This window comes from Trichomycterus rosablanca, chromosome 19 (assembly GCF_030014385.1).
Source record: "Trichomycterus rosablanca isolate fTriRos1 chromosome 19, fTriRos1.hap1, whole genome shotgun sequence".
Classification (NCBI taxonomy): domain Eukaryota; kingdom Metazoa; phylum Chordata; class Actinopteri; order Siluriformes; family Trichomycteridae; genus Trichomycterus; species Trichomycterus rosablanca.
Window position 1 is genome coordinate 3,405,911 of NC_086006.1, and position 26,533 is coordinate 3,432,443.

Genomic DNA, 26,533 nt, shown 5'->3' on the forward strand with positions numbered 1-26,533 from the left:
TGGGCGGGTCTAAGCCGGATAGGGTCTCTTTCTCATGACTGGTGCAATTACGACCTCTGTGGCGCCTGCACAGGGATGAGAAAAGAGTGCTCTTAGAGTGTGTCTCTCTGTACACAACGCTAAGCTGCACTGCACTCGTCAAAGTGTAAGTGACAAGATGCGTACAGCTGCTGCCCACGTGTCGGAGGGGGCGTGGGTTAGCTTTGTTCTCCTCAATCAGAGCGGGGATTGGCATTGGTGGAGAGGAAGCATGACGCAATTGGGCAATTGGACGTGCTAACCAGGGAGAAAAGGGGAGAAAATGCAAAAAGGATATATATATATATATATATATATATATATATATACACACAGTGGGGCCAAAAAGTATTTAGTCAGCCACTGATTGTGCAAGTTCTCCTACTTAGAAAGATGAGAGAGGTCTGTAATTTTCATCATAGGTACACTTCAAGTATGAGAGACAAAATGAGAAAAAAAAAATCCAGGAAATCACATTGTAGGATTTTTAAATAATTTATTTGTAAATGATGGTGGAAAATAAGTATTTGGTCAATAACAAAAGTTCAACTCAATACTTTGTAACATAACCTTTGTTGGCAATGACAGAGGTGAAACGTTTCCTGTAAGTCTTCACCAGGTTTGCACACACTGTAGCTGGTATTTTGGCCCATTCCTCCATGCAGATCTCCTCTAGAGCAGTGATGTTTTGGGGCTGTCGCTGGGCAACACGGACTCCAAAAATTTTCTATGGGGTTGAGGTCTGGAGACTGGCTAGGCCACTCCAGGACCTTGAAATGCTTTTTACGGAGCCACTCCTTCGTTGCCCGAGCGGTGTGTTTGGGATCATTGTCATGCTGGAAGACCCAGCCACGTTCCATCTTCAATGCTCTCACTGATGGAAGGAGGTTTTGGCTTAAAATCTCACGATACATGGCCCCGTTCATTCTTCCCTTAACACGGATCAGTCGTCCTGTCCCCTTTGCAGGAAAACAGCCCCAAAGCATGATGTTTCCACCCTCATGCTTCACAGTAGGTATGGTGTTCTTGGGTTCTTCTTCTTCCTCCAAACACGACGAGTTGAGTTTTTACCAAAAAGTTCCATTTTGGTTTCATCGGACCACATGATATTCTCCCAATCCTCTTCTGGATCATCCATATGCTCTCTGGCAAACTTCAGACGGGCCTGGACATGTACTGGCTTAAGCAGGGGGACACGCCTGGCACTGCAGGATTTGAGTCCCTCTCGGCGTAGTGTGTTACTGATGGTCCCTTTGTTACTTTGGTTCCAGCTCTCTGCAGGTCATTCATCAGGTCCCTCCGTGTAGTTCTGGGATTTTTGCTCACCGTTCTCATGATCATTTTGACCCCACGGGATGAGATCTTGCGTGGGGCCCCAGATCGAGGAGATTATCAATGGTCTTGTATGTCTTCCATTTTCTTACAATTGCTCCCATAGTTGATTTATTCACACCAACCTGCTTGCCTATTGTAGATTTACTCTTCCCAGCCTGGTGCAGGTCTACAATTTTCTTCCTGGTGTCCTTCGACAGCTCTTTGGTCTTGGCCATGGTTGAGTTTGTAGTCTGACTGTTTGAGGCTGTGGACAGGTGTCTTTTATACAGATAACGAGGTCAAACAGGTGCCATTAATACAGGTAACGAGTGGAGGACAGAAGAGCTTCTTAAAGAAGAAGTTACAGGTCTGAGAGAGCCAGAAATCTTGCTTGTTTGTGGGTGACCAAATACTTATTTTCCACCATAATTTACAAAGAAATTCTTTAAAAATCCTACAATGTGATTTCCTGGATTTTTTTTTTCTCATTTTGTCTCTCATAGTTGAAGTGTACCTATGATGAAAATTACAGACCTCTCTCATCTTTCTAAGTAGGAGAACTTGCACAATCAGTGGCTGACTAAATACTTTTTGGCCCCACTGTATATATATATATATATATATATATATATTATATATATATATATATATATATATATATATATATATATATATATATATATATATATATATATATATATATATATATATATATATATATATATATATATATATATATATATATATATATATATATATATATATATATATATATATATATCTTAGCAGCTTTGCATACGGTTCACAAGCCAGAGTAGTAAATCAGGACCTTCAAGTTAATGTGTTAATATTGTAAGCCATACAGACAGGAAGTAGTTAAACTGTGCCCACTCAAAAAAGCCTGTATCACACCACGCTGCCATTACATTATCATGATACTGGACTACAGTAGTATAAAAATGGAGGGTACGTGATGAAGCGCTAAAGGAATTCTGCACAACCGGTTTCTTCTCCTGCTTTTTAAGAACCCAGTAATTATCGCACCAGTAAACAATAACAGCAGCTACTGAGTGAGCTCAAATAGCACTTTCTGTTCCTCATATTTTCACTCAGAAACACAAGCGTTTGTGTTCGGACATGCTGGATTCGTTTCAGTTCTCCAACAGCGTGACAGGAGTTTTCTCTTTCTGTGCTTTTTTTAAAGCAGTTCGTTGTGTTACTGAGTGACACAAGTATAGAACATGTACAGTGTGTGTGTGTGTGTGTGTGTGTGTGTGTGTGTGTGTGGCGGTGGGGGGGTGAACCACATTCATATAGTTGTTTTAATACTTCCAGGTTTCTCAAGAACAAAGTACGTTGCCAAATCAGTTTTTGTGACTTTAATCTCATTAGAAATTTTAAATTGTGAGTCAATTAAACGAATCCTCATAACATAACAAGACAATCTGCTAAATGCCACAGGGCAGAATTTAATCACAGAGCTTATTTTCTATTTATTTATGCATTTTCTCCCTTTTTCTCCCGATTGTTTTTGAGGAGGGGATATTCGCCTGGGTTCGTTGGGCTTGGCCCCTTAGTTCCAGTGAAAGGAACTCTTAATGCTTCAGCATACCAAGAGATTTTGGACAATTTCATCCTGCCAACTTTGTGGGAACAGTTTGGGGATGGCCCCTTCCTGTTCCAACATGACTGCGCACCAGTGCACAAAGCAAGGTCTATAAAGACGTGGATGAGGTAGTTTGGTGTGGAAGAACTAGACTGGCCTGCACACAGTCCTGAATTCAACCCGATAGAACACCTTTGGGATGAATTAGAGCGGAGACTGTGAGCCAGGCCTTCTCGTCCAACATCAGTGTCTGACCTCACAAATGCGCTTCTGAAAGAATGATAAAAAAAATTCCCATAAACACACTCCTAAACCTTGTGAAAAGCCTTCCCAGAAGAGCTGAAGCTGTTGTCGCTGCAAAGCTCGGGCCGACATCATATTAAACCCTATGGATTAAGAATGGGAGTCACTCAAGTTCATATACGTGTGAAGGCAGACAAGCGAATACTTTTGGAAATATCGTGTATGGCTCACTGGTTGGTGTACCTTGCTCAGAGCCTTCTGTCTCCCAGTTGAGGTCCTCCTGGTAGTGTTGAATTTTCTTTCGGATGTTCTGAATCTGCTGCACCTTTGTCATCAGTTCCGACACATCATCATTGTTCACTTCTTTGCAGGGCTTGGGGGTGTTGTTAGTGGGTGGTTGCATTTGCGGGATTTGTGGAATTTGCTGGATTTGCTGAATACCCTATTGGGAAATAAAAACGCACTAGCAAACAAACTTCTGGCTGAGCTTTCACACTGCACTGGGAATATATAGTATCTCAGGTTCGAATGAATAGAAATCTTTACCAAGTGTTGAAGAAGGTTCCTTTCTGTCCTCAGAGTGTGTCTCACTATTTTCACCAACTCTAAAGGCTGCTTCCAGAAAGTTCCCTGAAAAAGTGGTTTAGCCGGTTAGCTTACGTCTCCTCACTGATATCCATCTGATATCCTTCACTCGTATAAATAAATATCACTACATGGACAATGTGGGTTGCACATCTGTGCACCTTCTACCACATTTTAGGAATATGCAAAACATGCTACAGGACCGAACATGAATTAAAACATGCCAGTAGGTAGACTTGCAACACTAAATTGCTTTATTCTTTTACCATTTTCTTGCTGATCTGCTGGAACTTCACAATTTCCACCACCTGGGAATTTTGGGATGCTAGATTGTGTATAAGAATCAGCATTTGTTCTAGAAGTTGTCGCGCCTCCCCTTCCTGGTTCAAGCTGTCCACATCAATCTCCTCCCTGAAATTACAACACACACACACACACACACACACACACACAGAAATACATAACATGGTGCCAACAGAGTACCACCTCAAATGAAAGCAAATCCTCACAGTACAAGTAATAAGTAATAAATTAATGCTATTAAGTGCTATTGCTCACCTGTTTTTTTAAGGAGAGCATGTATAAAAGACACAGGGTAGGGTAGGCTTGGTGAGTTGGTGTGCCAGCTGCTCTCGATAATGCCCCTAGTTTGTTTAGCGCTAAGTGGTTTTCATAATTACTAATTAATTATTTTCCTGCTGTTCTGGGTGAACACAGCTGAAGAGGAAACACACTGTGAAACCCACCCAGACACACACCTGTACACTGCAAGTGTGTGTGCTCAGCATGCACTTTCCATTTGAGTTAAAGTGGTCAGATTGTTTCGGATAAGAACAGAACCTCGCTAATCTTAACAGGGCTGTTGGTCAGCATCGGCTGTCACAAGTCAGGCCGGCCATCCTCCTCATGGCTGCGTGATCAGAACTACACGTTTTATACTGAATATTAGGACATAAACTGTTAAACATTAAACACTTACATTTATGGAAATAAAAAATTAACATGCATTTCTAAACACTAAACACTTATGGTCTGAAATCGGTCCTGTCTGAGAGACGCTTACAGTCCAGATTTAGCGCCATCTGATTCCACCTTTTTGGACACTCAAAGAAGCTTTAAGGGGAAGAAGATTTGTATGTGATGCACATGTCTACGCACATGTGAACCCTTGTAATCCTCAATCCTCCCTTCTGCAGCCAGCACTGAACCACACCCCCACGAGCCCACTGCAGCTAAACACAGAGCAGATTTGGAAGTGTGTGGAATGCACTTGTGAGTTTGTTTAGTGAAAAACTGGTCGTACCATCTCTGGGTCTCAATCCATTCTGCCAGGTAGTATCGGATTTCCATGGGGAAAACATCTGGGTAGAGCTCCCTCAAGGCCTGGTCTGACATATGTTCGATCTGGGGGGAAAACATCTTCCATTGTGCCATAGTGAGGCAAAGCTGCCGCTGTCAACAAAACACAACATCTGGAGTTGAGTACAGAATTGCACTGGTTTAAGTCAGTTTCCCTCCCAATCTAGTCGTATCCAAGTCACCTCTACCGCTCCTGACTGAGAATAGTCACGACCATCACACACCCCCACAGACACATGTGCAGTACCGACCACTTCTTTCTTTCTTACCCGCACGATGAGGGTTCGTATAGAGATCTGTATCGCGCACAGACTGTGTAGCCACCCGGTCGACTGATAGCAGAGCTGAGATTTGAACTCCAGAGCTTGAGATCTCAGCAATGCGCCACTCAAGCACCCTTACAAGTTTGCCTTCAAATCTTGATAATTATAAGCTAATTATTATGCTAGCACGCCACCGCTGAGAGGTGCTTTAGCCGGCCGAGTCCCCTCGGTGGATTGGAATAACAGACCTGTTACTGTATAAAGATGTTTAGTGAATGAAGGTGGGCGCTTGGGTGGCAGGTGGTAAATTACGCTAACCCACTGCCGCTGTGATCCAGGGCTCGAATCCCGAGCGGTGCTGTCAGCTGATCATGCCTCTACATTCAGACATGATTGGCTATGTCTGAGGAGGGGGATGTCCGAGTCCCCTCGATGGATTCAGGGAAAAATGAACCCAGTGCGACCCTGTCAAGGCTAAAAATGTGGTAAAGCATTAAAATGAAATAAAGTTTATACATTATATTATGTCAGGATATGATAATGCATTACAATTTTTATACTCACACCTGGTTAGTTGTATTTAAAGCATATTTAAAGGTTTTCATTAATGAAATGACTGAGGTGAATGTAAACGTGCTCGATAATTGACTTCACCTGATTTCCTGAAGCTGAATTGCTCAATTTATTCACTAGAAAAACACACAATCATTGTGCATGAATGCATACACTGATAATCCAAAACATTAGGACCACCCCTGGAAAACGTGCATGCAAGTGTGTACTTCGTAACAACAGTGCATGTCAGGTTTAGGGATCTATCGAACACTGGGCTGATGGTAGCTACTCGTAGTGCACGTGTTGAATGCAGCTGATATGATCAGCATAAAGACCTGAGTGACTCTGATAGGGGCCATGGCGTTGTGGCCAGACGAACAGCAGGGTTTGCTTCCAGGCTGCCGTGGTGAGAACCTACCGACAGCGGTCGGAGAAGACAAAAGCACCTAGAACTGGCACACAGGCGTCGAAGAAAATGGACTGCGCTGAAGATCATGTGAAGACCGGGCACGTGTGTTATTAATTACCCTGGGAAGAGATCAGGCACCAGGATGCAGGTCGATTCACTTCACATGCCCTGGTATCGCAGCGATCCCCAACCATTTTTGCACCATGGACCGATTTCATATAAGACATTATTTTATGGACAGACGGGGGCAAGAGGATTTAAAATAAAATGATCAAATGTGGCGTCAAACGCGTCAGGATGAACAGACGTATGTTATTAAAATAAAACTAATCTTTCAGATTGTCAATAAAACTTTTTGTGTGGCCTGGTACCGGTCCGTGGTCCGGTGGTTGGGGACTACTGTGGTATCGGATACGATAGATCAGAGCTGTTTTCAGTAGTAGATTAGACGGGTGGTCTTAATTTTTTGCCTCATCTGTGTCTGAAAACTACAGCTTTTGTTATTATAAGTACATTTTGTCATGGGCACCGTGGCCTTGATCCTAAAGGGCTAAGAAATGCTGCTTGTCAACAGCACAATTCATTTATTTATTAGGATTTTAACGTTATATATATATATGTATTTTGCACATCCAATTGCCCGATTGCGTCATGCTTCCTCTCCACCAATGCCGATCCCCGCTCCGATTGAGGAGAACGAAGCTAACCCACGCCCCCTCCGACACGTGGGCAGCAGCCGTATGCATTTTGTCACCTACACTTTGACGAGTGCAGTGCAGCTCAGCGTTGCGTACGGAGAGACACACCCTGACAGCACTCTTTTCCCCGTCTCTGTGCAGGCGCCATCAATCAGCCAGCAGAGGTCGTAGTTGCATTAGTTATGAGAGACAGTCCCTATCCGGCTTTAATATCCCCACCCCCTATCTGAACAACAGGCCAATCGTCGTTCATGTGGCCGCTCAGCCCAGTCGGCAGGCAGAGCTGGGATTTCAAATACATTGTGTGTTTTTACCACTGCGCCACCTGAGCGGCCTTAAAGTCGTGTTTTACACACTTTGGTCACATTCATGACAGGACAGGTAGTTACTGGTTACACAAGATTCATCAGTTCAAGTCTTTAATATCAGTCATGGACAATTTTGTATCTCTAATTCACCTCTCTTTGTACTGTGGGAGGAAACCGGAGGTCCTGGAGGAAACCCACAGACACAGGGAGAACATGCAAACTCCACACAGAAAGGACCCGGGCCCTTCCACTCGGCCCTGGGAATCGAACCCAGGACCTTCTCGCTGTGAGACGACAGTGCTACCCACCGAGCCATCATGCCGCCAGATCAACAGCACAAAGCAAAAACCACCAAACTGTGTGCTAGCTGAATGCATGAACTACTAGTATCAATTCAAGTTATTGTCCAGAAAAGAAAACTGGCATTAGTTGAGCATTCTTCAGCTTGTTTCTGCATGTTTGGAGTTGGTAAGGATCCCAGTCTCTGGGTCCTGGCACAAGTTCTGTGACTTAATAGTAAAGAAAAACATGCCAAACACACACACACACACACACACAGTGATATAAAAAGTCTAAACAGAAAAAACAGGCTCCGTATTACTTTTAATATCTCTATTCACCAAAGCTCTTCCAGGAAATGTAATAATTATTACAACATTACAGCTTTATGACCTCAAACAATCAGATCAGAGCACTTCAGTAATCAAATCATGTGAATCCTCTGACGTTTGATTCTGATTCATGATTCAGTAATCTTACAGTAAAATGCGGCTGAACGTGGTGAATCGAGCTGCTTATATTATTTATTTATTAATATTTGAAATGTGTTGGGTGTTCATGCTTCGTACCCAGTGTTTCTACGGGGCGCCAGACCTACCGAGACCCTGACCAGTTAATCCACCTACGAAATGCATTTTATTAATCTGATAATGAAAAGCAGCCTATAAGATTCACCTATCTGTACAGGTACTGAAATACATCATGTGGCCAAAAGTATGTGAACACCCCTCCTAATTAATGAGTGTTTCAGGCTTTACACTTCACTAAAGGTGTATAAAATCCATTAAATAAAATTAATGAGTTGTTTCTGACATTGTGGCTACAGTTTGGGGTGGACTGCAGCATTCCTGCCCCAGTGAGTCACGTTTGGTTTAATGAATTTGAAGCAGAGGCCTGACAGAGCCCTGATATCAACCCCAGTCAATGACTTTGGGGTGTATTGTAATGCTGACAAGAGCTAATTTGTCACAAATCGCCAGACACTTTGCAAAATCTTGGAATTCTTGGTCAGGTCAACAAATTATATTAAATATATTTAAAGTTCCAGTCATGCCGCTCAGGTGGCACAGCGGTAAAACACGCTAGCACACCAGCGCTGGGCTTTCGAATACATCGTATCGAATCTCTGCTCTGCCATCCGTCTGGGCTGGGTGGCCACATGAACAACGATCATCAATTTGCATAAATATGGCCACACCAAATACTAAAAAGTTCTACAATTTATATTCAGCTTTACTAAAACTGTTCTGCTCATATGATTTTTTTTTCTTTAATGCATTTTCTCCCCTTTTTCTCCCTTTTCAGCGCGTCCAATTACCCGATTGCGTCATGCTTCCTCTCCACCAATGCCGATCCCCGCTCTGATTGAGGAGAACGAAGCTAACCCATGCCCCCTCCGACACGTGGGCAGCAGCCGTATGCATCTTATCACCTACACTTTGACTTTGACACCCTGACAGCACTCTTTTCTCATCTCTGTGCAGGCGCCATCAATCAGCCAGCAGAGGTCACAACTGCACCAGTCATGAGAGAGAGAGAGACCCCATCCGGCTTAGTACCACCCATCTGAACAACAGGCCAATCGTTGTTCATGTGGCCGCTTAGCCTTAGCCGGCAGGCAGAGGTGAGATTTGATACGATGTATTCGAGATCCAGCTCTGGTTCCAGCGTGTGTTTTTATCGCTGCGCCACCTGAGCGGCCCCGCTGATATGATTTGTAATTTAAAAAAACACTGTATTAAATAATAAAGGACTGAATTGACCTTGAGAACTTGTTGTTATGTCATTTTTGGAAAACCCCAAAAAACAGCTGCAGAAAACATTAAAATACAAAAACTGCTCCGACTTTCAGGTCCCTTACGAGTGTGTAAACTTTCATCTTCAATTTTACTTCTGTTTCCTGTCTGAATTGAAAGCATTATGATTTGCTTGCATGGAACATTAGACTAAAAATGATAAGCTGAGTTGAAATATCTTACATTGGTTACGTTACATAACTCTGTTTAAATATGTTCAGTATTTTGATGAGCAGGATCAATGATCGGTGTGTTTCATGGACTGGAACAGGGACGTTATGCTTTTATTTGGGGTGAGAACATCCTGTCTGCTTTATCTCTAGCTAACATGAGTGGACCAGCCACAATACAGACCAGACGGTTCGACTCGGCACTTTTTAATGTTGTTTCGGATGGTGGTAAAGAAGTTGCCACATAAGAAAACCATCAAATCCAAACATAAGAAAACAGAGGTCTGATTCTCATGCTAGTGTAGTTACTCATTAGCCTGCAGCTACATGGTACAAAAACGTGTAAATTTAATGTACCAACTAGACGACATTTTTCTACATTATTAATAAATAGGAAACCATCCAGCAGGACTGGTTGTGGTTCCCCTTTTGTATAGAGGTTTAAAAATGAGCCAATTGTCAGCAACAAACGTCACGGTAGGAGATTCTAGCTGGAAGGAATCCTGCGTTGATCGTATCCCACAGTCGGTTCCTCCATCTTCCCCATGACACGGCAGAAATATTGGCAGCGCAACAAAACCAAAACACACCCGGCTACGTCTGAAAATGAGTCAGACTGAAACCACGTCTCGTTCTCTCGAGTGTGGGGAGTCCCGGCGCAATATGTGATATTTGCATTTGCCTCTAGGTGTAAAAGAAACAATGCAGAGCACTTCAGTTTGATTAAAATAACAATACGTTTGCAGTATTTAGCAGCTAAATGTTCAGTCTGTTGGCAAGAGGTATTGGATGGAGCCTCCTGGAACCAAACGTACCGGTATAATGTAAGCAGAGTCATGTTTAATTGTTTACTTGGATATTCTGTAGAGGTTGGAGGCACATTGGATCTGGAGCTATAGCCGATATCCAGACAAGACGCTGAAGAACAGCCACCTCATGCTGTTTTTACAACCGGAAGTGACGAGGCACAATCAGACTCAGACAACGTGCTCAAATGAAATCGGACAAATGAAATGGACTAAAGTATTGGGACACTCCCTAACTTGAGTTTTACAACAATTGCTAACAAGTGTATTATTTATTTATTTATTTTTTAGGATTTTAACGTTTTGTCCATACGTCCTGCAGTCCATATACAGGAAACGGTGCTGGTCAAGGGCCAGGAAGATAGTAAAGGACCCCAGTCATCCCAGTAATGGACTGTTTTCTTTGTTACGGTCTGGGAAATGCTTTCGTTCCTTGAAAGCCAAAACAGAGAGGATGAGAAGGAGCTTTTTCCCCCACAAGCTACAGTGTATCACAAAAGTGAGTACATCCCTCACATTTCTGCAGATATTTAAGTATATCTTTTCATGGGACAACACTGACAAAATGACACTTTGACACAATGAAAAGTAGTCTGTGTGCAGCTTATATAACAGTGTAAATTTATTCTTCCCTCAAAATAACTCAATATACAGCCATTAATGTCTAAACCACCGGCAACAAAAGTGAGTACACCCCTAAGAGACTACACCCCTAAATGTCCAAATTGAGCACTGCTTGTCATTTTCCCTCAAAAATGTCATGTGATTTGTTAGTGTTACTAGGTCTCAGGTGTGCATAGGGAGCAGGTGTGTTCAATTTAGTAGTACAGCTCTCACACTCTCTCATACTGGTCACTGAAAGTTCCAACATGGCACCTCATGGCAAAGAACTCTCTGAGGATCTTAAAAGACGAATTGTTGCGCTACATGAAGATGGCCAAGGCTACAAGAAGATAGCCAACACCCTGAAACTGAGCTGCAGCACAGTGGCCAAGATCATCCAGCGTTTTAAAAGAGCAGGGTCCACTCAAAACAGACCTCACGTTGGTCGTCCAAAGAAGCTGAGTGCACGTGCTCGGCGTCACATCCAACTGCTGTCTTTGAAAGATAGGCGCAGGAATGCTGTCAGCATTGCTGCAGAGATTGAAAAGGTGGGGGGTCAGCCTGTCAGTGCTCAGACCATACGCCGCACACTACATCAAATTGGTCTGCATGGCTGTCACCCCAGAAGGAAGCCTCTTCTGAAGTCTCTACACAAGAAAGCCCGCAAACAGTTTGCTGAAGACATGTCAACAAAGGACATGGATTACTGGAACCATGTCCTATGGTCTGATGAGACCAAGATTAATTTGTTTGGTTCAGATGGTCTCAAGCATGTGTGGCGGCAATCAGGTAAGGAGTACAAAGATAAGTGTGTCATGCCTACAGTCAAGCATGGTGGTGGGAATGCCATGGTCTGGGGCTGCATGAGTGCAGCAGGTGTTGGGGAGTTACATTTCATTGAGGGACACATGAACTCCAATATGTACTGTGAAATACTGAAGCAGAGCATGATCCCCTCCCTCCGGAAACTGGGTCGCAGGGCAGTGTTCCAGCATGATAATGACCCCAAACACACCTCTAAGACGACCACTGCTTTATTGAAGAGGCTGAGGGTAAAGGTGATGGACTGGCCATGCATGTCTCCAGACCTAAACCCAATAGAACATCTTTGGGGCATCCTCAAGCGGAAGGTGGAGGAGCGTAAAGTCTCGAATATCCGCCAGCTCCGTGATGTCGTCATGGAGGAGTGGAAAAGCATTCCAGTGGCAACCTGTGAAGCTCTGGTAAAGTCCATGCCCAGGAGAGTTAAGGCAGTTCTGGGAAATAATGGTGGCCACACAAAATATTGACACTTCAGGAACTTTCACTAAGGGGTGTACTCACTTTTGTTGCTGGTGGTTTAGACAGTAATGGCTGTATATTGAGTTATTTTGAGGGAAGAATAAATTTACACTGTTATATAAGCTGCACACAGAGTACTTTTCATTGTGTCAAAGTGTCATTTTGTCAGTGTTGTCCCATGAAAAGATATACTTAAATATCTGCAGAAATGTGAGGGGTGTACTCACTTTTGTGATACACTGTATATATATAGCTATAGATATACAGTATATGTATGTGTTTATATATGTATATGCGTGTATACAGATTTTATATATGTATATATATTAATGTATATATGTATATATATTAATGTATATATATATATATATATATATATATATATATATACAGTGTATCACAAAAGTGAGTACACCCCTCACATTTCTGCAGATATTTAAGTATATCTTTTCATGGGACAACACTGACAAAATGACACTTTGACACAATGAAAAGTAGTCTGTGTGCAGCTTATATAACAGTGTAAATTTATTCTTCCCTCAAAATAACTCAATATACAGCCATTAATGTCTAAACCACCGGCAACAAAAGTGAGTACACCCCTTAGTGAAAGTTCCTGAAGTGTCAATATTTTGTGTGGCCACCATTATTTCCCAGAACTGCCTTAACTCTCCTGGGCATGGAGTTTACCAGAGCTTCACAGGTTGCCACTGGAATGCTTTTCCACTCCTCCATGACGACATCACGGAGCCGGCGGATATTCGAGACTTTGCGCTCCTTCACCTTCCGCTTGAGGATGCCCTAAAGATGTTCTATTGGGTTTAGGTCTGGAGACATGCTTGGCCAGTCCATCACCTTTACCCTCAGCCTCTTCAATAAAGCAGTGGTCGTCTTAGAGGTGTGTTTGGGGTCATTATCATGCTGGAACATGCTGGAACATCTATTTGGACAGATGTCCAAATACTTCTGACCATATAGTGTATATAATATAAACCATGTAAGCAGGTTAGTGTGCTGGCACCGGATCTAAGTGCTGCTGCTTTACATGTACCAACACTTCACCTGTTAGCAAACGCTTTGTGTTTGTGTTAGTTCAGCTTTGTTTAACATTATATAAAAAGGGAAGCGGTGTTTCATTCAGAAGTTTGAAAAGCAGCTTTTGTCAGGTTGGTGGACTATTCTCAATCCAGCAGTAACAGTGAGGTGTTTAAAAACTCCAGTGGCGCTGCTGTGTCTGATCCACTCATACCAGCACAACACACACTAACACACCACCACCATGTCAGTGTCACTGCAGTGCTGAGAATGATCCACCACCCAAATAATACCTGCTCTGTGGTGGTCCTGTGGGGGTCCTGACCATTAAAGAACAGCATGAAAGGGGGCTAACAAAGTATGTAGAGAAACAGAGAAACAAGGAGGTGGTTTTAATGTTATGACTGATAAAGCAAATGTATTAAGCAAGCGCTGGACAATAAGATGATACAGTAAAATATATCTATTACAAAAGTAGTAACGATGTAGTAGACTTCTTTCTCTTTTGTTTTATTTGTATGGTAAATAGAAATCTCTGAACTGATGTTTTACAGACATGCATGCGCCTCCACTATATATGAGACTTGATGATATTTTAACAGGATGACGTGTGTGTACATCTGTAGCATTGTAAATCTTTTTTTTGTGAAATGTAATTATGCAGTTATATTTTCTATAACATGAAATAATTATCATTACACAACAGGTAGCTGTTATATCTGATAGCAGAAGAACCATTTCACCATCACTCTACTCCTCGCTTTGGTACAGACATGATTGCTAAGTAAAGAAACGATCCCGTCAGCTTTAGTAAACAGTGTAATTACAGACAGAGGAAGGACTGTGTGGCATAAACCTGTTCACCATGCAGCGTGAACTTTAATCCGACTCACATTACTGGGTAAATTCCAGACCTGTTGTTGTTCTTGATCCAACGTTTATACGACCTGCTCTTTCACATTTACATTTTCAGCATTTAGCAGATGATTTTTTCCAAAGCGACTGTTGTGCTGTGACAGTATATTATCTAATTAACTGGTTAAAGGCCTTGCTCAACAGTGGCAACCTGGGGGTGGTGGGGCTTGAACCAGCAACCCTTCGATTACTAATCCAGTACCCGAACCACTAAGCTACAATGTTTTAACTGCACAATAACCACAAGTGTACAGATTCACATTTCCACACAGCAATATCTCCTTCTGTACCACGTCATGTTTGTTTTCTATGTAGCTTGTTTGCTTGTAACTTTGTAGTTCAGTCCAGGTAATATATGTACTGTATGTTTTAGGACAGGAGGAAATTGTTGACCAGGATCCAGCTGACCCTGCTGCACACACTGATCCACCACTGTATTTGTTTATTCACCGATCAGCCATAACATTAAAACCACCTCCTTGTTTCTACACACACTGTCCATTTTATCAGCTCCACTTACCATATAAAAGCACTTTGTAGTTATACAATTACTGACTGTAGTCCATCTGTTTCTCTGCATGCTTTGTTAGCCCCCTTTCATGCTGTTCTTCAATGGTCAGGACCCCCACAGGACCACCACAGAGCAGGTATTATTTAGGTGGTGGATCATTCTCAGCACTGCAGTGACACTGACATGGTGGTGGTGTGTTAGTGTGTGTTGTGCTGGTATGAGTGGATCAGACACAGCAGCGCTGATGGAGTTTTTAAACACCTCACTGTCACTGCTGGACTGAGAATAGTCCACCAACCAAAAATATCCAGCCGACAGCACCCCGTGGGCAGCGTCCTGTGACCACTGATGAAAGTCTAGAAGATGACCGACTCAAACAACAGCAATAGATGAGCGATCGTCTCTGACCTTACATCTACAAGGTGGACCAACTAGGTAGGAGTGTCTAATAGAGTGGACAGTGAGTGGACACGGTATTTAAAAACTCCAGCAGCGCTGCTGTGTCTGATCCACTCATACCAGCACAACACACACTAACACACCACCACCATGTCAGTGTCACTGCAGTGCTGAGAACGACCCACCACTTAAATAATACCTACTCTGTGGTGGTCCTGTGAGAGTCCTGACCATTAAAGAACAAGGTGAAAGCAGGCTAACAAAGTATGTAGCGAAACAGATGGACTACAGTCCTTCAGTGTATAGCATTAAGTGGTTGATTGGGCATCTATAAGGACAATGATTGGCTTGTCCGAGGATGGCTGATCGACAAAGATCCGGGTGTGACCCTCTGTGCATGATACAGACCTCCGTATGAACCTTGTACAGGTGAAAAGAAGTGTAATAATCGCAGCTCTCCTGTGGGATTGTCCAGGACTGAAACTCCTAAATCTATCCATCATTTCCTTCATCGCTCCTGCACAGCAGTTGATGTTGTGTTTATTTAAAAGCGACGCCACCCTGAACTTCAACTTAAAGTCTCGGTTCCTCGTCCTTCCCTTCCTCTACAGGCTCATAGTCCCTATTTATTCACTAAATTTAAAGGTGTGGCCTGTACTCAGAGACGTCCAGCTGCCTTGTACTAAGCGCTTCATTTTATTTTATTAACAAAAAAAAGCTCAAATAAACTTTTGACAAAATGTATTTTCTGATTTTAACATATAAAAAAATAAAACATTAAATGATGTGAGTGAAAGTTAAGGTACCTTTGATTTCATTAGTTTTAATGTTAAATTAAGCAAATAAATATAAAGATAGAAATTGTGCACCCAAGACTTTTTGTTCCCTGTGGATTGTGTTAGCTTACTGCATGTTCACTTAGAAAAGCTGATAATAAAAGACGTTTCAGTTAATATTAAACTACAAAACTGTTGGAGCTGTACTTTCAGTGACAGATTTTACAACCTTGTTGACAGAAATATTTGTAAAATGCAATAAAACAACCAGAATCTTTCTCTTGAACCTTAAAAATACCAAAGATTTCCAAACATACACATAAACAAATGTAGAAATTATTGCCTTAAATGCCAGAATAGTTGAGACGGAGGCGTGTTTACCACTGTGTTCCATCACCTTTCATATTAATGACAACTGAATAATTTTGGAACTGAGGATACTAACTGTTGCAGTTCTGTTCTTGCTTGACACGAACCTTCAGCTACTCAACAGTCACTGGTCGCTGTTGCCTGATTCTGATTCTGCTCTTTATGATGTGTTATACATTTTGAGTAGAAAACTGATCTGGACTGCAGGCAGGAAAGTCAAGCTCATGCACTCTGTGTCCACAAAGTGATGCTTTTCAACATGTGCAAAATGAGGCTTGATATAATAAGTGTGGCCTCTCTGAAGATCCAAATACACACCACTGCATCACTGGTACCTTCACACCTATACAGGTCATCAATGCTGAGGCATAACAGATAACAGCTTTTGAACCTTTTGCTGATAACAGTGTGGATGGTCCTTTTAGTCTTTCGCACTGACAACTTGACGTCCGTTTGAAACATGGTCTTATCTGTATGGACCATTTCGGTCCATCTGAGATGAGCTCAGGCTCAGAGAACTTGGTGACGTTTTACACTCGGCGCTTTTACACTCAGTATATTTACAAAATATAATCAGTATAATTCCGCTGCTGAGAGATACCAGTTTGCATTCAAGGAGAGCATGTCACTGTACACGCCTCACGTGTAGAGCCGACACGTGTACTGCCCTCCTCTTCTCGCCCCTGCATTCTGCACAGGTGTCTCTTCCACCAATCAGGGTCCTTACACAGTGTATGAACAACACACACAGTCCGGTCCCCACCCTGCAGATACGGTGGCCAATTAGTATCTGCTGCAGGCACTGCCAATTATGCCCGCCAGATGGCACCCAGCTGACCGGAGGTAACACCGAATTTTGAACCGAGGAGTTCAGAAACTTGGTGCTGGTGTGCTAGCGAAATATTCCGCTGCGCCACCTGGGCGCCCTCTGTTCTGTGTACTATTATCAGGTAAACAAAAGTTCAAGAGAAGGAACAAATCACTAATTGTCCCAACTATTCTGAGAAAAAAAGAGCTTGTAAATGACGTTTCCAAATGTGTGGCAGGCCCTTCCTATTCCAGCATGACTAATTGCATAAATATGTGGTATGATGACAGAACTCTGACCTGTGCCCGACTAAACACATTTGGGAAGACTTGAAACCACTTGAAAATGTGAAGACCTTCTCATCCAGCGCCTGACTGAACGGACACACACAATTCCCACACACACAGTCCATGTCCACATAAGTGCTTGTGGTTTTGGAATTAAATGTCCCAAAAGCTAATGGACAGGTGTCTATATACATTTGACCATATAGTTCATATAACTACTACTAAACTGAACATTTTGAAGTACATTTCTACAGAAGACAGAATACTTAACGTACGGACGTATTTACATGCTTGTACATGCAGATTCACCAACAGTGACAAATGGATGTAACTCCTCAGGAAAAACTGCCATTTCCACAGAACCTGGACACCTCAGTTCAGATCTTCATTTTCTTTTTCCTCCTGATTGCAGTTTATATGCTGCCTGTGTTCATATCTTAATAGAAATAATATGACAAGATGATTATAGACCTATAGCTTTCCTAAAGCAATAAACTGGATACCAGTGTTGAAAAATATGGCAGTATTACCTCATAATACACAAAGGCATTTCACAATAAATGGTATGCAAGACTACAGCGAGAACTACACTACCCCACAACTGCTAAGATCTAAGGATCGAATCTCAGCAGTGCTATCGGCCGATCGAGCGTCTATACAAACACGATTGGCTATTTCTGGTTAGGAAGTGGCCAAACAGCCTGGTCTAAAGCCCGGATGAAAATTACGAGGGCATCCGGCATAAAAACTGTGCCTGATCAGGTATGCCGACCAGAATGATCTGCTGTAGCAACCCCTAAGTATGACAAAATAAACCAACATTAAGTTTACCAACATTTTAAAAAATAGGGTTTGTAAATTATACTACTAAATTAATTTACCTGTTAGTAGTGGATGTGTAAAGACCACATAAAACCAATTTAACTTATGGTACAGCGGTGTAAAACATCTCCATCCACCAGATTAGTAGCTTTTAATCCAAGTGGTACCTTATATTCCTCTTTCAGGAACGCACAGACCACACAAACACATTTTACACATAAAGCCAGAGGTCCCCAATCCAGGCCGCACAGAAAGAATAAATATTTAGAGATCGCTACAGGAGCAGTTTTTACTGCTTCCATTTCCAAAGCATTTCAGGTGCTTTGGACGCCTGGACGCCTCAGTACTCAAAAGGGGTGATAAATGGGTCTTTTATCACCCCTAGGTGGGAGCAGCGTCTTGATACAGCGAAAAAAGCTCATGAGTAGTATGGGTATTGTAGTGTTGTTAAATCCTCCCGCCCCCGCCAGTCTGTAAATTATATCTCATATGAAACCGGTCCATGGTGCAAAAAAGGTTGGTGAGCGCTGCATTACGTCAAGCAAACTCCTTCATGACTTTGAAGCTTCTCCATTTATTTGTTGTCATTTTGTCTCTGAGAACTTTAGGAAGCTTCTCCACCTTTGTTATGATTTCCTCTTGTTGCAGAAAATCCTACAGGATTAAGTTTTCCTTTCATAAGTCCCAGTTAATCACTCTATTCATATTTCCTTTGATGACATGTAATGACTCTTCACCGTTTCTGAAGAAGCAGCCGCTTATAAGCAGCCCACATCCAGACTGTGCTGTGCTCCCTATGGAATTTTGTTCTACATATTTCAGATCATCAAGCTGCTTTAAACATTAGACAGAAAACCTGAGTAAACACAAAACACTTTTTTTTTTATTATTATAATTTCATTTACTGAAGGAAAAATTTTGTTTATTTTAACCAGTTAACCAAATTGAATTCACTTTTGGATTCAATGTCACTAGCCACACCCATACATGATGCCAGACCCATCGAATCTGAAAATCATTTACACAGAACCTGTCTGGCAATGTAAAGCAGGCTAGACGTTTTCAGAAAGAGTCACATGACGCCACATTCTAAAGAGATTCCAATACAAATGTGAAACAAGTCACTGAAATCTACCAGTCTGGGCCTCTGGGACATTATCCAAAATGGTGAAAACTTGGAAAGGTGGTGAACCTTACCCAAAATTTCATTAAGAACACATTGACAATGCATCCAGGAGATCAGAAACAAACCAAGACTAATATATAAAGAACTGCTGTCCTCACTCACTTCAGTTAAAGTTCACTTCACAATTGAGGCAGTTTGGAGCAGCTGATTCACCTTTTCATGTTTCTGGGAAATGAGTGAACACCAATAAAAAAACCTCAAGCAACTCCAGTCCCAGGCTCAGTGGCACACATCATACAATGCCATCCCTTATAAACTTATTTTTACCACTGGTCCTTCCTGGTCAGGGTTACTCTTTCTAAATCGTACCCTGTTCCCTACTCCTTACGAACTACCAGATTCTTTATTGGAGGTCGATCTCCTTACGCTTTATGCCATCATTCAACAGAATGCAGTAACACACCCCAAACAGGATGTCAATCCATTGAGAAGCCTTGCCAATCCATCCAAACACAGCCAATTATGCCTGACTGGTTAATAGAACCACTGGAAATTCAAACCCTGGATCACAGTGGTAGTGAGCTAGCATAATGTGCCAACCAAGCACCTTCAGAATTATTTTGATGCTAAAGGTTTTTTATTTGTGTTTTTTTAATAATAAGCTCATTTTGGAAATGTTTGTTCAGTATAGTACTACATACTACATTTAAAGACCTGTTTAACCATTAATTAATACAGTTAGCTTTTATTTCCCCAATTCTAATTCAGTTCTGTCCAGGTGACCTCTGGCTTTTATTAATCTATGTCAATAAAAAACATAGTACTAAAAATGTGTCTCCCTCTAATTGTTGTCCAATAAAAGGACGATGCTTTTTTCTACTAAATACATTTAAATTAAAATGATTTACTCTTGTGTATATTAACTTCAAATTAACACACAAGATGTTTTGACTTTGTATTTCAAATGTGTGCAAAAAGTGGGTGTTTATAAGCAGAAGCAACAATATATTTAAAAGATGAATTGATAAGGAAACAAATAATCTGGTCTAATTTCTAATCTCTAGAAATGAATCAACCAAATTTAATTAAACCTGATTACTGTTGGTTGAGAGGAGTTAACAAAACACAACCAACATAGTAAAGGGATAGAAGCTTTCTAAAGTTCTTAGAGTTAAAAACAATTAAACAACACAAATAAAAATGACAGAATCAGAGCTAACACCTTAAACAGCACCTTCAGTCTCACTGCACCAATAATCAACAAGTGTAAAGTTTAACAAACCACAATTCCTCTCCTAACAGTCGCACCACTCAAGATGTCACAACGTGATACAAAACTCACGAGTTGGGCAGTGGTTAAGGTACTGGACTAGTAATCTGAAGGTTGCCTGTTCAAGCCTCAACACTGCCAGGTTGGCACTGTTGGGCCCTTGAGCAAGGCCCTTAACCTTTAATTGCTTAGATTGTATACTGTCACAGTGTAGTCGCTTTGGATTTTGAATCTAGCCAATATCACCCAAGAATTTTTCATGAAAACCATTCATAATGTAAAGAGGGTCGCTTGAGGAACTGAAGTTTGTTTGTTTGTTTATCAGGATCTTAACGTCATGTTTTACACTTTGGTTACATTCATGACAGGAACGGTAGTTACTCATTACACAAGGTTCATCAGTTCACAAGGTCATATCGAACACAGTCATGGACAATTTAGTGTCTCCAATTCACCTCACTTGCACGTGCAAGTGCAACTGTGGAAGGAAACCGGAGCTCCCGGAGGAAACCCACGCGGACACGGGAAGAACATGCAAACTCCACACGGAAAGGACCCGGACCGCCCCACCTGGGGATCGAACCCAGGACCTTCTTGCTGTGAGGCGACAGTGCTACCCACCGAGCCACCGTGCCGCTGTGAGGCGACAGTGCTACCCACCGAGCCACCGTGCCGCTGTGAGGCGACAGTGCTACCCACCGAGCCACCGTGCCGCCTGAGGAACTGAATACAATGTCACAAGAAATGTGTCAAGATTTGATGACATTGCAAAAAAAAGGCTTTGCAATTTATACACATTATTATTTTGTGATACCTGAACACGTTCCCTTAGTCATGTCCCGGGTTTTTGGTTTTTAGTCCTGGATTCTGTAAAGTTGCTTTGAGACCATGTGTACTGCAAAAAGTCCTGTATAAATCAGTTTGTCTTGGCTTATCTTTGTTTTGGCTTAGAAATGCAGATGTTCTAAATCACATCTGTAAGTCAAAGTACATAGTTTTGTTCGTATTTACAATAAAAAGAAATACAGCAACTTACTAAAGGCTCATTTTTAAACTGTCTTTGGCAGATCACAGTGTTCCGTACAGTTAACATTGACTTTAATACGCATGGTAAGAATTTGACATTAATTACATGCAGGTAAATCAGGGTAATAAATACGATTTCATGAAAATATGACTCAGATTTAATGTGGTTTACAAACAAATCGATGATAAAATGCGATCGTACGGATTACTGTGGCCCTACTGTAGATCATGACTAAACGCATTTGTACTACAGTAAACGTCAAAATCAGCTCGTTGTTCTTTTCGGGTTTTTAATAAAATATACCACCTAAATACTTTCTGCTGGTACTTTAGTGTTAAAAGTATGTAGTTATATAACTGTAGTGTAGTAAAAGTGGTTTAATAGCAGTTATTTATGCCGTGTTGTTACATGTAAATGAAGTGGAGCGTCAGTTAGTCTGTTTTCTTATCGACTTCGACATGTTGCTACTGTACAAACACGCACAAACAGCACCAGTCCGGGTTAAGAGTACAAAAACATTAATAATAAGAATAGTAAGTTATATATTTACACTTACCTCTGGTCGACGCCAGCTCTTAAGCTCATATAAGGAGAAATGAGAAGTAGACCCTCCTTCCGTGTACGCGTCGAGTGTTTGTGTGTTGTTTCCCTTCCCAACTACTACTTTCACTTTCCTGTCAGCAGTAGATAGCACATTCTGCAGGACATACATACACACACACACACACACACACACACACACACACACACACTGAAGATATACACACATGCACACACATACATGAAGAATGTTTACACACATGCACACATAGATAAATGCAGCCTGTACACACATGTACACGTTCACAAGTACAGTAAATACATGCATGCATAAATATACATGAATACAGCCTGTTTACATATGCACTTGTACACACACACAGCCTATACACACCTGCATACATCTACATTCAAACAGCCAACACATACTGTACATCTACACACTGACAAGATAAACGCAGTCTGTACACACATGTACACGTTCATAAGTACAGTAAATACATGCATGCATAAATATACATGCACACAGCCTGTTTACATATGCACAAGTACACACACAGCCTATACACACGTGCATACATCTACATACAAACAGCCAACACATACATGCATATATGTATATATACACACACAAACACATACATTCAGCCTATATACACATGCATACGTACGTAAGTACAGCCAAAACATGCATAAATGAATAAACATGCGTACAGCATATTTAAATATGCACAGCCTATACACACATGCATACATATACATACAAACAGCTTATATACACATGTACACGTATATACACACAGCCTACAGCCTATATACATGAAAACATATACATAGATGCAGCCTATACACACATATGAATACATATACATTCAAACAGCTTATACACACATACACATGATTATACACTCAGCCTATGCATGCATATCTATGCATACCATATGCACACAACACAAAATAGACATACTTTCAGCCTACCCACGCATGCATATATAATATACAGCCTATACACGCATGCACAGACATGCATACATTAAGCCTATACTTGCATACATACATATACATTAATACAACATGCATGCATACACGCACACTCTAAACATTTGCATGTACACAAGCAGCACATGCAAACATCTATATTTACTGCTATTTGAGGTCGAACTTTGGCTCTAGTGGTTATAGCAAATCATGCAATCATGAGATGCAAACCATTTAGCAAGGGAGTCTGTCATGTTTTCTTCTGTGAGATTGTGACTGTATGTAAATGAGCCAGTCCAGCTGTTTGTTTCTGAGATGCTGTTTTCTCTGAACTTTCTTATGACACTCCTGCTTTGATTAAATATTTTAAGAACTTTGTTTAACCATGTTTTCCGGATATTTTTACATATTAGTAATAGTAACAATATCAATATTGGTCAGGGAACCTTCATTACTTCATCAGTTGCAGGGAAGATTCACAAAATTATCATTTGTCATTGCTCAGTGATTAAGTAATGAATATGTTTTAATGCCAACAAAACAAATGCCATGATGGCACCACACTGTAGCCGGGTGGGTGAAGTTGCCCTCCAGTGAAATTGCTTTTGTAATATGTAAAGCAGCTCTGTTGCATCACACAGTGGGCGGTACCACACGACGTCATTTCGGCTTGAACGTCTCACCATTTCCAGTAAAAGGTTTGCCCTGTGTTTCAAATCACATCGTTTTTACTACGTAGTGCACTAGTTGCGAAATATTGCCACTTTATCAAGCCAGGTAAACATAATTTCAGCAATCTACTGAGTTCACACATCAGATACAATAGATTGGTGTAGGAAAATGTCTAAATAACAAACCATAAAGAAGAGAAATCTCCAATAACAAGCATTGAAGGGAGTAGGGAGTAGGGAGCACGGTGCGATTTGGGACACAGATGGTTTTGACACAAACTCGGCTGTTTTTCCACTCAACACACTCATTCTGTGTCGGAAATGCTTGTTGTCAGTAGGCGTACGTTCCACCATTATTCTCAGTGTTTAAAGAAAATACAGTTTTAGTGTACAGTGTGAGAGTGAAAGTGGCATGATATGGAATTTTTTATGCCCCCTTAAAATGAAATAAAATTACTAGTGGGGAGTTTGCAATCCGGTTGCACCAACCTGCTTCTGCCAAAAGGGGGCAACACATGACCACGTTCTAACCGGTCACGATGTACATAACAAGTGCTTGTTAATTGTTTATAATTATTTACAGGCAAACATTAACCTATTATTTATTACCGTCGCGGTGAATTCAAAGCTAAAAATCCCTGAACTGTGCACCAATCTTTGCACCCACCATTCATTCACTCACACCAAGGGCCATTAGCTAGACAGCTAACACACCTCCTGTCTTCTTTTAAGCAGCCTGAAAAATCCAGAGTATCTAGAAAAAAACAACATGGGCACAGGAAGAACATGTCAAACTTCATACAGACAGTTGCCATGGGTGAAGCTCAAACCTAGCTAGTGCTGTGCAGTACTCACATTACTACTGCACCAATACTACTGTGCTGCCCAGGTTTTTACATTCCTGATTTAATTTAACAAGACCAGCCATTATTTTTACAGATAAGGTTGGAAGGTGAAAGTAAACCCACACATATACAAGAAGAACATGTCAAACTCCAACACATAGTTAGAGAAGAATTTAGCCCACAATTTTGACCTAGCTCCTTATGACCCACACTTATGTTTGGTAATCACAATGTAATGTTTTGAGGTAAAAAACCCTCCAGTAAATTGGACTCTAAATTGCTCTTAGGTGTGAATAAATGGGTCGGTGTCCTAAAATAAAATTGCACCCTGTCAACAGTGTGGCACCAAACACACCACAACCTTGAAAGGGATAAAGTGTTTAGTAAAAATGAAAATGAATAATGAATAACAAACACGCATGTGTGCATGTGTGTGTGAGTGAATGCATGTGTGGGTTTGTGTGTGTGTTTGTGTGTGTGTGTGGTTGGAGTGGTATCAGATGAAGAGGTCCATCTGAGGGCATTCCTCATATCACTGCCTATTTCCTGACAGACTGGTGATGAGTTTGGCGTACGTGAGTGGACCAGTGTGACAGGTCAGCACAATTTCATCAGGCTTCATGAGATTGTTTTGATGTTTCACTGGAATTTAAACAAAACCAGTGGTTTACCCGATCAATCGCACTGATGGAGTCTGACAGGCTCCCACATGACATTGTCCTGTCGGTAAAGTTTACAATTTCTGAGCTGTTAGATATGAAAGTTAAAAAATATATGTAATATAAAAGTCTACTTTTAAATATGTTAAATAGAAATAACACAGGAAATCACACGCCAGGGTTCTAGTCATTTAGGTTGGTGTGTACATTAATAAAATGCACCATATAGAAACACAATCTATAGGATGTGAAACTAGCAGAACAATGCACAGTGTTAAGGTTTAGTTTTTGAACCAAGACATTAGATCTAAACTACAGTTTGTTTCACACACTAACATAGTAAAACCCAAATTAAGATTAAATTAGTAACTATTTTACATTTTAAATTGTATTTTATTATTTTATTTGCAGTAAAATCTGTGGTTTAAATGTTGATTTCGCACCAGATAACAGATTTAATAATCTTAAATTAGCAAGAAACTATGAACAGGGATACTATGCTTTTTTCTGGTATGTACAGTACAGTGGTGTGCAAAAAAATAAATAAAATAATAGTTAATTTCCTTCTGAATGCCTCTGGCATGTTTGTTACACCATATAATTTTAGATTAATAAACAAATCAGGACATTGTACAAATGTACAGAGCGGCACGATGGGTAGCACTGTCGCCTCACAGCAAGAAAGTCCTGGGTTCAAACCCCAGGTGGGGCGGTCCAGGTCCTTTCTGTGTGGGTTTACTCCGGGTGCTTCGGTTTCCTCCCACAGTCCAAAGACGTGCAAGTGAGGTGAATTGAAGATACAAAATTGTCCATGACTGTGTTTGATATAACCTTGTGAACTGATGAACCTTGTAATGAGTAACTACCGTTTGTGTAATGAATGTAACCAAAGTGTAAAACATGACGTTAAAATCCTAATAAACGAGAAAGTACAAATGTTCTTTAATAATACATTTATAATTGCCAAAAGCACCTTGAGAATCCCTATAACTTTTAAACAAACCAAACCAAAGTCCTTTTTGGGCAACAGAAGTGTCATTATGTCTGAAAAAGCAAATGTATCATTTTATAGTCAAACATTATAACTAACATACTAACATACTAACTAACAGTCTAACATAGAATTCTACCTTCTAATAAAAAAAATCCAGATCATACGATCCTCATATAATCATAAACCAGTTAACATTGGAAAGGCTGAA

General features: G+C 41.1%; 2 protein-coding genes across 3 annotated transcripts in view; one reads left to right on the forward strand and one right to left on the reverse strand.

The window, feature by feature from the left end:
* Positions 1-9,262, forward strand: part of mipa (major intrinsic protein of lens fiber a) — a 37,468-nt gene extending 28,206 nt beyond the window's left edge. The window contains exon 5 of the mRNA XM_063015971.1: positions 9,122-9,262. The gene's annotated coding sequence lies outside the window, so the exon portion shown is untranslated. The remainder of the gene's footprint in view (positions 1-9,121) is intronic.
* The window catches only part of stat6 (signal transducer and activator of transcription 6, interleukin-4 induced), a 40,477-nt gene extending 18,195 nt beyond the window's left edge, over positions 1-22,282 (reverse strand). Inside the window, exons 1-5 of one of the 2 annotated variants that reach the window (XM_063015969.1) lie at positions 22,195-22,282; positions 5,070-5,218; positions 4,033-4,177; positions 3,728-3,811; positions 3,425-3,623 (exon numbers count right to left, since the gene is read on the reverse strand). In XM_063015969.1, coding sequence (XP_062872039.1) covers positions 3,425-3,623; positions 3,728-3,811; positions 4,033-4,177; positions 5,070-5,200 — 559 coding nt within the window. In that variant the 5' untranslated portion in view covers positions 5,201-5,218; positions 22,195-22,282. Of the gene's footprint in view, positions 1-3,424; positions 3,624-3,727; positions 3,812-4,032; positions 4,178-4,924; positions 4,994-5,069; positions 5,219-22,194 lie in introns of those variants that run through there. The other variant, XM_063015970.1, reaches the window with a different exon arrangement.
* Between the last annotated feature and the right edge of the window lie 4,251 nt (positions 22,283-26,533).